The sequence below is a fragment of the Stegodyphus dumicola genome, chromosome 5, assembly GCF_044657685.1.
Source record: "Stegodyphus dumicola isolate Sdum_Otavi_A_Nest chromosome 5, ASM4465768v1".
Classification (NCBI taxonomy): domain Eukaryota; kingdom Metazoa; phylum Arthropoda; class Arachnida; order Araneae; family Eresidae; genus Stegodyphus; species Stegodyphus dumicola.
Genome location: NC_140772.1, coordinates 157494333 through 157506939, shown reverse-complemented (window position 1 = coordinate 157506939; position 12607 = coordinate 157494333). Strand labels below are relative to the sequence as shown.

Here is a 12607-nt window from a genome sequence, read left to right as displayed (position 1 = left end):
CTTTGTACTGTATATATATATATATATATACATCTTTCAAAATATAACTTACCAGTATGGATTCACTCTTTTAAAATAATTCTACTTTAATTAAACTTAAAAGATAATATAATCAATTAATCAATATTGTTTAGGAAATAAATTATATATATGTATATATATATAGTAAAAAATGTATATTTTCACTATTCAAGTATTCACTGTGACAAGTATTCTTATCTTGTCACATGAACAGGCTTCTGTGGAAAGGGGCTTCTCTGTAAATAAAGCAATTGAAATTGAAAATTTAAGTGACTCATCATACATTTTTCAACGCACAGTATTTGATTAATAAAATTTTCTGGAGGTGTTCTTAATATCGAAATTAATAGAGAAATGAGATCAGCAGCAGCTTCTGCAAGAAGTGGAGTTCGTTATTTAGAAGTTCAGTATTTAGAAGAACAAAAATCTTTAACTAAATCTGAAAATTCAAAGAGGAAAAGAAATATTATTGAGGAAGAAATTTATTATATGAAGCAGAAGAAAAAATTTCTTCAAAGGGACATTAAAGATATTAATGAAGAAGTAGATGCTTTAGCAGATGAAGCTGAGACCAGCAGGAACATTGATTTGTTTATCAAAGCAAATGAACTTAGAAGAATAGTTAAAGAAAAGGAAATAGACATAAATAAATTAAATGTTAAAATAGCTGAAAAGATTTCAGATTTAAAAAAAGCACAAATGTTTTGTATCTTTTATTGTACAGTTTATTATTCGAGTATCTTTCAAAAAACCAAGGAAATAAATTGTATGTTTACAAATCAGTTATTTTAATCTGTAAAATATTCTTACATTGTGATTATAATAGTAGTTGACTGTGTTTAAATAAATATCAAATAAGTTAAATAATATTCATGTAAATCTCTAAAATAGTGACTGTTGTTAGTGTAAAATACACTTATACATGTTTTTCAAGAAATTATGTTCCTAATTTAATGTTATCTACTTCATAACTTGTAGGGAGTTAGTTTAATTTTCAAAATTGTTTTATGGTAAGTATTAAATTGAATTTAATAATAGTGCATAATACACAGTTCTGTCAGTTTCTTAAAGTGAAATTACAAGCATGAAATCGGTTGTATGGAATTGCTTTATTCTATTCATCTTTTTGTTTGCTGATAGGTCCTTAATTTTTTCTTTGATGGTCCTTAAAAGTCCTTAATTTTCATGTAAGGAAATGTGTACGACCCTGTACACATCAAATAGTTTTCTGGTTGCAATTTTCGAATTTCGACTATGCGTAATGTATGCTTTACGCATGCACGCATTGAAAGAAATGTTTAATAAAGTAGACAAATAAATATTAAGCTGCTTTTTTTTGTAAATTTTGATACCCTTTAGATCATAATTGTTCTTTATTTCATAAATTACGGTTTCATATTTTTAATTTTATAATTTCTGCATGCCATCTTACCAGATTTAAACTGATGATCTATAATCTGGAAAAATCAATAATCCGGAAACGCCAAAGTCCTGACGAGTCCGGATTAAAGACTTTTGACTGTATATCACTTTTGCAATAAAAATTTCACTTACAAATATTAGCTGTGTATTTTGTCTTAAGTAATCAGTTTTCACCGTGACCATTGTTTGTTCAGTGGAAGGTAAAGGCTCAGCAGGAACCATACTGGTACAGTCTTTTCTGCCTTTTATTTGTGCGGACATTACATGATTAGGTGTCAAAGGTTGTCCTTGAGGGTTTGTCTTCCCTTGGTTAACACTTGGGGAGGGACCATGGTCTACTTTGATCTCTTTTTTGGTGGTTGCTTGCTGCCCACATGTAACTTATGTACTTATTCCCAGACTGTGTGTATCATAAAGTTCCCTAGATTGACCAAAGGTTATGCCTCCTTGAATCACCTCTGAGGTTGGTGCAGGTCTGGGAGCCCCTTCTTCCTAGTGAGTTGTGTATTTTGTTTTTATATGAAATTTGTAGTATAATGCAAATGGTAAAATTGTATTATTTAAAGAAGTTTCATCATTTTAACAAATAGCAAATTTTTTATTTTACATGGGTAATCTCTTTGGGTGAGGTTAAAAAGGTTGTGAAAGCGTATGAAGTCTGCCCATATCTAGCCACTTTGAATATGTTAGAAAATAATGAAATGACCAAGGTGTTATTTAGCTTAGAATAAAAAGGATTTACATGAATAGTTACTGTCACATTCTAATCAATCAAAACTGTGATTCTGTTAAGTAAGTGTTGTATTACTGACATATCCGTTAATCCTCTGACTGCTCAATTTGTGGATTGAAATCGCTTCCAAAATTGCTTTTTTTGTTTGTTTGTTTGTTTGTTTGTTTGTGTGTGTGTGTGCATATTTTAAATCTATATATATTGGAGAATTGGAAAAGGCACTTTTTCTTTCTAGAAAATATTTTTTATATAGATTTGTATCATGAGAAACTAAGTTGCCAGAAAAACCAATTTCAGATGTTATCAGCAAAAAAATCTTTTTTTTAAATAAATTTCAGTCTAATTACAGTTAATTTCTATTTATTACATAATGTAAAAAAGTAAAATGTATAAAATTTAAGAAAGTATAAAGCACTGAGGGTAAAATACCTCCTTAAAAATGCAGTTTAGTATGATAGAGTTCAAAACAGGGTTCAAGGCAAAGGCCAACTTTACAGTTTTTGCACCAGATTCAACAAATCGAATTAATAATCAAATTAATAATTCAATAATTTAATTAAATAATCAAGATAATCGCTGAACGTTTTCTAGCAGCCATTTCTGTAAGAAAAAAGTGGCAAAAAGTGAAGTTTGAGCACTAATACCACATGCCTTCAAATGCCGCAATTTAGTGGACAACTAACAATATCTGTTGTCCAAAATGTAAACTAAATGCCTAATACTGTATATAATTTATTTCAATGATTAAAATGGGAAAAAACAGGATGCGCTCCTCAATAAAGGAAGAAAAACATATGCCCGCGGAATAAGCAAATTTTGCTACATCTGTGTGCCTGTGGAAATTGCGGGATGATCAGCCAGAGGGTTAAGACTTCGCAAACCTCAAACCTCAGAGAACCTCAAATTGAGAAGTTTTGTAATTTCATCTGGGTTTCATTTATTGCATTATTTATAGTATCTTTTTAGGTATCAGAATTATTTCTACCAATAAATATGTATTTTAAGGGAAAGTTTGATCATGATTACTGCTTACTGAATGGCATTTTACCTCCAAACTGAGTAGCCATAAGGTGGAGTGGCTTAACTCCTTACAGTTGAGTCTTACTCTAATTCTTTGAAAGTTAACCAAAATTGCATGAAGTAAATGGATACTTTCCGAACAGACTTTGCATTTTTATCAACTATGAATTAAACCAAATCTGTTAGAAATTCACAGAAAAGTTTCATATTAGAGCCTCTCTCTCTCCTATACTCTGCATAACATGTTCCTGTATATTTTCTTTTTAATGAAAACAAGAAAATCAATTTTGTCATTCAGTTAACATTGTAAAATACATCAATTCCGCCATTTATTAAATTATCAATTTCAAATTTTTTTCACGTAATCATTTTTCTACCTTATTTACTAATTATAAAAAAGTTTGCAGAATCCCAAGAAAAATAAGCAGTGCCCATGACTTACGTAGCAAAGAATAGTTTTCACTTACAGATCCCTTTTCAAGTGGTAGGCTGAAATTTGGATAATCAAGATTTTTTCGTTTATTTAATTTTTTTCCAATAATCATATGAATTTTAACTTGGATGTATTTTTTTTTATGCTTTACATTAAATTTCTCAGTTACTGTGGCATTCATGAAAGTTTATTAAAAATATGGAGTAATTCTTCTTTGAGTGCACAGTTAAAATCTTTATTTATATAGAAATCAAACCAAATTCAGTAACTTTCTAAAACATTAAGGAAATGTTCTTTTGGTAAAGCATAGTATAAAAATTTTATGTAAATAAATCCTTTATGCTGTATATTAGTTTTATTTTTTAAATACTTTTTTAATAAAATTCTTAACATCATATTTGTCCTTGAAGTCTTAATTTTAGTTGCTGCATTTCAGTGTTTATGCATGTGTATGTATTGACTTTTATGTATTTTTTTATTTTCAAGTGTAATTCTTTATCTATTACTTGTTATCTTCTTTTACAGCCTGTCGTGAAGTTACTTATCAATCGTCATAATAATAAATACTCTTACACAAGGTAAGAATAAGTTTATAAATTTGATCACTTATAGATAAAGGGTTATATAAAAACATCAAGTTTGTCCTTAATATACTTAAATATTTCTGTTGATATGCTGTTTATTTACAAAATGCTAAGATAAACCAATAATTAGTATTTTACAACCGCCTTTAGAAAGTGTGAATGTGTTTATAAAAATTTTGAAATATTTAAATATCAGTATAATTCATACTACATTTTCTTTGAGCTGAATCTTTCTTTGAAGTTCTGTCCTTTGAACTGAATATTGCATCTAATCTTCTTAAACCATTTGTAAAATATTCTCTAGCAGGTTCATTCCTTTGGGTTGGAGGTACGCTTGTATAAAGTTTTATTTCCTTGCTTCATAAAATATAATTATCTGTAAATTAAAAAGCAATTAATTTCAAGAAATTTCTATTTAATATATTGAATATACCTATATACAAGGTGAATCTGAACAAGTGGGCAAAACTTTAGGGGTGATTGAAGGCAGCCATAATGAGCAATATTCGTCATAGAATGCGGGGTCCGAACGTAAGTAGTAAGAAGTTAAAGGGTAGTTTTGCACTGTGACATGCTTCAGAAAACATTTTATTAAGAGAACATGCTCATAGAAATTTCTTAAAAGACTTTCTGCCAGCTGTAATACAGGTTTCACACCTGCGGGGTAGAGATTGATGCATATTTGCGATGACACCAGGCATTTCCCGAATATTGCCGACAACAACAGTGATCCTGGCGACTATATCTATATTGGTTTCAATGCGGCAGTCGTAGATTAAGCTTTCATGTGGCCCCACGGAAAAAAGTCCAAACACAAGAGATCAGATGATCTTGGTGGGCAAGCTGCGAGACCACCTCGACCAATCCATCGCCCTGGAAATTTTGTGGTTCGTATAACCAGCAATCCATAGTAGAAAATGCCACTGATGCAAGGAATGATCCTTTTTATACTTTATTTACAGTGCCACCTAGCAGTTTGCATTTTGACCATACATTCTATGACAAATATTGCTCATATAGCTGCCTCCTGTCATCCTTTAAAGTTTTGCTCACTTGTTCATATTCACCCTGTATATGTATAATTATAAATTGTCATCTAAACAAATACATATTCTCAACTCATGCCAAAAAAAATTTTAAATGTTTTGAACAGTGATACACCTCTCATTACAATTTTATTCTAATTTTAGTTGCTACAAAATCTTTAATTAGATCTTTTATATGTGAAGTATCCATGCTATCATTTTCTTTGGTAGCATTGACAAATCAGTAAAATATTCTTCTGATGCTATTGATCTTAAATAATTTTTCATTAATATCACCTCTGTAAATTTTTTTCAATAGCTATTTGTTCATAGGTAATGTTAAATGAATATGCAATCCTATGGGATTATCTGAGAATTATCTTTTATTTATATCCATATAGCACCATAGAAGAATACTGATTGACTTTAGAAAAATATTTTACATGAAAAATTCAACATTTTATGTTTGTAATAAATTATGACAGAGATCATATGAATCATCTGCTTTTTATATACAATAAGGCTGACCAAACTTTGTATTACTTGTAGCTGTATCATAAAATTCAGGTATATTTAAGCACCTCAACTAGATTTTTTAATAGCCACAGCTATCGTTTTATATCTTTTTTAATGTAGAAAATAGATTTTAGATAGAGGAGAGCACATTAACAAAGATGTTGAATATTTTAATTAGGCAGCTATTACTTGAGATTATTATAAGAATCTCTTATTAATCTTTCCTTTCAGGAAAGTGTACTGCTACCCTTTAATCCTGCAATGGAGGAGCCGGCGTACAGAGTACGCCAATGCTATCTTTTGGGCTGTAATTTTTAGACAACCTATTCCTGAGCTTCCTCCCTTCCTCTACCCTCCTAGAAACATTCCATGAGTGCAATGAATCTGGTATTTCTGATCAGTTTGGTTTTCGCCTTCCTTCTGAAAGCTGTTATTGTGAACATGTCGCGTAGGCAAACACAGTACGCCGCTCCTCCAAGTATGTACGGAAATATTGTTGTACCTCCTGAAGATTATTTGCACGTTTTAGAAGTCTCGGTTGATGGAGACTCCAACAATTTGGATAACGCATCTGATGTCGATGAATCGGAAGTCAACGAACATTCTGATCATGAAAGTGATTCAGAAATTGAGGGAAATGTTTCTAATCACCCTCATTTTCCTTTCTCAAATGATGTTTCCCCAACAAATGGCGATTTTAGTGATGTTGAAACTGACATGAAGGATTTAAAATATGAGGGCTTTTTTGTAAAAACAATTTGCAAAAAGAAAGTTGAAGGAAAGTTTCTGAAAAAAGAAAAGGAATCTGATAAGTGAAATAAAGTTCCCCTCAAGAGCAAATTCGCCAGATCGCCTCCAAAAAAATTTGATGAAAATAATATTCCAAAGTGCCAAAACTTGTAACAATATAAATGATGAGTTTTCTAGCTTTCCAGAAAATCATAAATACAAATATGATTGATGCTGTCATACAATATACAAATATTTATCTCAAATGTAACAGGATTGCAGATGATCTCCAAAACATATCAAAGAGAAGCATGTATGGTACTAATAGAGCAGAAATGTGGCCTTTTTTAGGAATTTTATTCTTATTAGGGTGCAGAAAAACTATCAAAACTCAATTTGGAGGAAGCATGGGCAAAAAACGGTACTGGAATTGAAATTTTGCAAGGGGTCATGGGTCTCAAGTGATTCAGAAACCTGTGCGCTGCTATTAGATTCGACGATAAAGGCACAAGGTATGTGAGAAGAAAAACTCATAAGCTTGCTGCACTAAGAAAATGTTTTGAATCTTTCAATCAGAACTGTCAAAACTTTTATACACCAGGTGACAAACTCGCTGTATACATACTCTTACACAAGGTAAGAATAAGTTTATAAATTTGATCACTTATAGATAAAGGGTCATCACAATCGACGAGAAGTTGGAACCTGTTGGCGGAAGAGGCTCTTTTATTCAATTCATCCCCAACAAGCCTGCAAACTACAGTCTGAAAATTTTTGCAGTTGTTGACTCACGAACGTTTTATACATTGAAGCTTGAAATTTATTGTGGCAATCAACCCCCGGGACCTTAGGAGGCTTCTAATTCAAGTATTGACATTTCCAAAAGGCTAATTGGTGCATATGAATGTTCCAACCATAAACTGATGACAAATAATTGGTATACAAACTACCCGCTAGCTCAGTATCTTCTTACCAAAGGTAATAACACTTGTGGGCACGCTGGAAAAAATAAAAAGGAAATTCCAGCCATCCAAAACAAGAATTGTTTCATATGCAACGAAAAAAAATAAGTGTGTAATACTGCTTAGTACTTTACACGATGATGACAAAATTGACCAGGAAATGAATAAACCTCACGTAATCCTGGATTATAACAAATGTAAAGGCGGAGTTGACACCGTAGACCAACTTTGTAGTCATTTCACTGTCGCCCGAAAAACCAAGAGGTGGGCAATGGCAATATTTTTTGCACTGCTAAACGTAGCAGGCATAAATTCGCAAGTTCTCTTGAGCATCACCAAACCTGATGCAACCATCAAGTTTAGAAGATATTTTTTGAAAAATCTAGCTACATCTTGATGAAACCACATCTTCAGAATCTTCTGAAAATGCCATTTCTCCTGTTGCATTCCAAAGCTATTATTAGAAGGCTGGTAACAACAGAAGCGGACAAGATGGCTGAAAGGGACGAGGAACCACCTTCAAAAGAGATCAAAGGATGCTGTGCTGAGTGAAGTAGAATAAAGAATAATTACACTACCATAAAATGTTCTGAGTATTCTAAGTTCACCTGCAAAAATCATCTAGGCAAGGTAGTACAACTTTGCAAACCCTGCTGCAGTGAACAGGGACAATCTGAAGAGGATTAAAGTAGCAAAAGGTTTTTAATTTTTTTCATTTGTGAAAATTTATTACTTACCGAACTTTTCTTTACGGAATATTTATCATTTGTAAATTTGATATATGATCTTATAATTTTCATACAGAAAATAATACAGAATACTATATAACTTTAAAGTACATTTCTAGTGCATTTCATTTTTTTGAATTAATTAAAAATTTGTATTTTCCATCTTTACTGCTTTTTTTCTGTTATTCTTTTTCTTACATCATTTTTACTATAACGAATCACCTTATTAATGCCATGAATAAGATTAAATAGTTTCAAACACGAAGCAGAGGTTCCAAAAACAACCTGGAGTACTTCATATGCCGCCCCCTCTAAAATTGTACCATATGCCAACCCCTCTAGCTGAGGGTTAAAGGTATTAAACTTTTTTTATACAGAAAGTATAGTTTTTTTTCTCCCCCCCTTTTTTTTGTCAGATAGGTTAAAAACCAGTATTTTCTTCTAGTTTTCAAATAGTTTCCACAGATTATAACTGTCAATTGATTATAATGGGAATAAATGAAAACACAAACATAGAGGTTTCCATACTAATTTATGAAACTTTTCTTTCAAATGAAGAATAATGCAATAATTTGAAAAAATGAATGCTAGTGGTTTTTTTTTTGGGAGGGGGAATAGAATTTCAGAAGGTGAATTGAATAGAGTTGTGGAGAAATTGCCATTAAAAATGTGAATACAGTACAAAGTCCGAAATCCGGACTCGTTGGGACTTCGGTGATTCCGGATTTGGGATTTTTCCGGATCATCAGTTTGAGTCTAGTAAGGTGGCATGTAGAAATTATAAAATTAAAAATATGATATCGCGATTTATGAAAAAATGAAGTATTTATGATCTAAAGGGTACCAAAATTTACAGAAAAAGCTTAATATTTATTTGTTTACCTTATTAAACATTTCTTTCAATGTACGTTGTTTAAGTTGCTTTGTTTTTTGTGCTAATACTTTCTTTTTAATTTTATAGATAGGCATAATCTCTTGTTTAGTTACATTGTTGAAGTCTTGTAATTGCTGTTTCAAGAATTCTGACTAACTTGTCAATCGCAATTTTCTCGTTTTCAGTAACTTTTCTGTCACTTTATTTTCTGTCACCATTCATTAATTGATTGATGATTGAGAAACATTGTCATCACGATGAAAAACTTCTTTTATATCATCTTTATTTATTACCACTTCTCCAAATTTCTTTACAAAATCTGTTAACTGGAAAATTTCACCTTCATTTTGTGATATCCGAAAACCTTTAAAATTAACAACTATCATCTTCAAATTTAGCTATCCTTCACTATACGTACTTGGCTGTGCATCATGAGCTTGGCAACTAACGACAAGTTGTTCTGTTAAATTTTATCTCGCTTCTGTCGCACACTGAGACAATTAAGCCTGAATTGTATTAATTTAATTACAGTCAAAAGTCGTTAATTCGGACACCCATAATTCGGAATGATCTATAATCCGGACATCAAAACTAAAAACTTTCTGCGCATGCGCCACATTGACACATGCGCAGAGGCGTTCACGCGTGCGCGTAAGACCTTTTACGACTGCGCATGAGTGTGCGCAAGTGCAGAATACGTTTTTGCGTGCGCATTTTATGTATAATGGACGTATAAGCTAAAATTATCTAATTATCTATTTCAGTTAATGTTGATGATTGCGTTGTTCCTTAATTTTCGAATTGCATCCGGCTTATTATTTTTTGCAGACTGTAAGAGCAATTTTATAAAAGTAAGCTTAAACTTTCGATTATATCAAATAGAATTTCCGATATATATTTGTTAATATGTAAAGGATCTAAAGCGAAAGTATGTTTTGAAATCCGAAATCTGTTTATCAATTTCACGCTGCTCGGCGGCGGGCGCCTAATGAATTGGAAGTTGATTTGTCAGCACTATCCTTATCTTCAGCGCAGATGTTTTTATTTTATTTGGCTTATAATTCCTTACCAAATGTAGTATTTCATCTCGATATGCTCCGTCTTTGATATGATTTAAAACAAGTTCCTCGTCATTATAATTCGCTTCCGATAGCGAAGAAAAGTGACAGAGGTTATTGAAAACAAAAAAATTTCGATTGACAAATTAGTCGGTGTTCTTGACACAGCAATTATAGGACTTGAACGGCGGAACTTTGTAACTGAACAAGAAATTATGTCTGTTTAATAGAATTAAAGAGAAAGTATTATCACATGAAACGAAGCAAAACTTAAACAACTTACATTGAAAGAAATGTTTAATAAAGTAAACAAATAAATATTAAGCTTTTTCTTTTTGCAAATTTTGATACCCTTTAGATCATAATTGTTCTTTATTTCATAAATTACGGTTTCATATTTTTAATTTTAGAATTTCTGCATGCCATCTTACGAGATTTAAACTGATGATCTATAATCCGGAAAAATCAATAATCCGGAATCGCCGAAGTCCCGACGAGTCCGGATTAACGACTTTTGACTGTATTTATTATACTTATCTCTATTTCTTGCATATGCTTAAGGCTTATCAGAGTTCTGAATAAATAAATTCTCACATATATTTAAGCCTTTTTGAGGGCTGGCGCTAGATATCTTACCTCCTGATGTGGTCTCTTTGGGTCCTAAATTCTGCGACTCGGCATGGCCATACAAGCCCTGGCGCTGGTTCTGGATTTATGTGAAAAACAAATAAATTATTCTTAATTCAAATAGCCCTAAATATAATATTTGTGTTCATGAGTATGATCAATAAAATGTATTTTTAGCATATAGAAAGAAATTTTGACTAAATTTTTCCTTGTCAACATTTAACTTAAATCTGTAATTATCGACAAGCGTAATGTCAACATAAAAGGTTACTATACTCCTTTATTATTCAATTGCCAACATAAAAAAAAATTTAGGCATTGTTATATGAGTCATTACTCAAGTTGTCATGTTTGATAAACATGCAGTGATGAAAGGAAAGTATAATAAAAATAATGATTTGCCAGGTTGGTGTCAGATCAACGATGTATCTATGTGGAATGTTTCGGTTTGACATGGGTGCCAAGCAGATACGCAGCAACAGATCCAAATTATTGATCGTACAAATTTATGCTAAAATGATTGTTTCTTCAATAACAAGGTACTTAATTTAGTCTTGAGGTAAAATTAAGAATCGGAACTCTCTAGATGTTGTATTATGCGCGGAGGGGGGGATTAAATGTGCATGCGTAAAGCCTACCAGAAAAATGTTGTTGGTGGTTTTGGGGTTCGGATTTTAGATCATTATGGATAATGGATGTCCGGATGTCGGGCTTTGTACTGTATTATTTTAAAATAAACTTAAAGCTTACTAGAGTTTTTACATTAATATAATTAAAATTTCCCTACTAAATATGAAAAAAATGTGGATATCAAACTTTGACTTAATTCTTTCAGTTTATAATTTGATAAAAACTGATCATTAGATAGTCTTATTTTTCTTTAATGCAATTATAGTTATACACTTTCATCTTATCTGCCATTAAGATCAGATTTTTACCATCAGTAGAGTATATTTTCAGTACATTTATTTATCTTTCTTACAATTTTGATAACCCATTTTCTGTTGTCAAGATAGCCTTTTTGTTCTTGAACCACCACGACAAGGTTAGAAAATCACAGAAATGGAATTATATGGCTATATGATAGATGTGTATAACCATTTTTTCTTTCTTTTGTTAATTATCATATTAATGTGGCTTGAAATTATTTAAAATAACTATGCTCATAAAGTAATTTAAAAAATTAAATTATTCATTGTTAAAAAGCATGATTTTTGTTTCAAACTATAATTGTATTTCAAAAACGAAAGTTCTGTTTTAATTACAATACGAGCCGCCAAAGATGAAAAAAGAGGAATCAAAGAGCCACAAGCAACTCTCAGGTAACAGTTTGGCTATGCCTGTTATTTAGTATAACTATTTTAAAAAAGGTTTAGAATAAATATAATTAAATAGAAAATTAAAATCATGAAATATAATTAATTCACAATTACATACTGTGAAAAAGAATGTTCTTCTCGCTTGAAGGCTCTTAGCTATGATTTATACAATTATTTCTTCATGTAAAAATTTTTGATAATGAAGAAATTTTCGTGCATTAAACTAAAATCACATTTCTTTTATATTTACTAGGAGACAAACTATTTTCTTTTTCACTGTAAAGCCTCGTTTCCACTACTGCGTACGAATGCGTTGTGTCAATTGAAGAGACGCCTACGGCATCCGTACAAGCATTTCCACTGTCGCGTATCCGTTAAATATTTTCATTTTCCGCCGCTAGGTGTCACTGTAATATTTTGCGGCAAACAAGCAGTTCGCAAGTTACGACGCTGAACATCTGCATTTTCCCCACTTAAGCGAGTATTGTTTGTTTTGGATTTGATATGGATCCTGACGTAAATGCAGAAAAGTTTTGATTAAATTCCATGTTATTGG

General features: G+C 31.5%; 1 protein-coding gene across 2 annotated transcripts in view; it reads left to right on the top strand.

Annotated features, from left to right (window-relative positions):
• LOC118204740 (BTB/POZ domain-containing adapter for CUL3-mediated RhoA degradation protein 3) overlaps window positions 1–12607 on the top strand; it is a 72890-nt gene that overhangs the window by 36017 nt on the left and 24266 nt on the right. For both annotated transcript variants that reach the window (XM_085817291.1, XM_085817292.1), the window contains exon 4: window positions 4155–4207. In XM_085817291.1, coding sequence (XP_085673417.1) covers window positions 4155–4207 — 53 coding nt within the window. The remainder of the gene's footprint in view (window positions 1–4154; window positions 4208–12607) is intronic.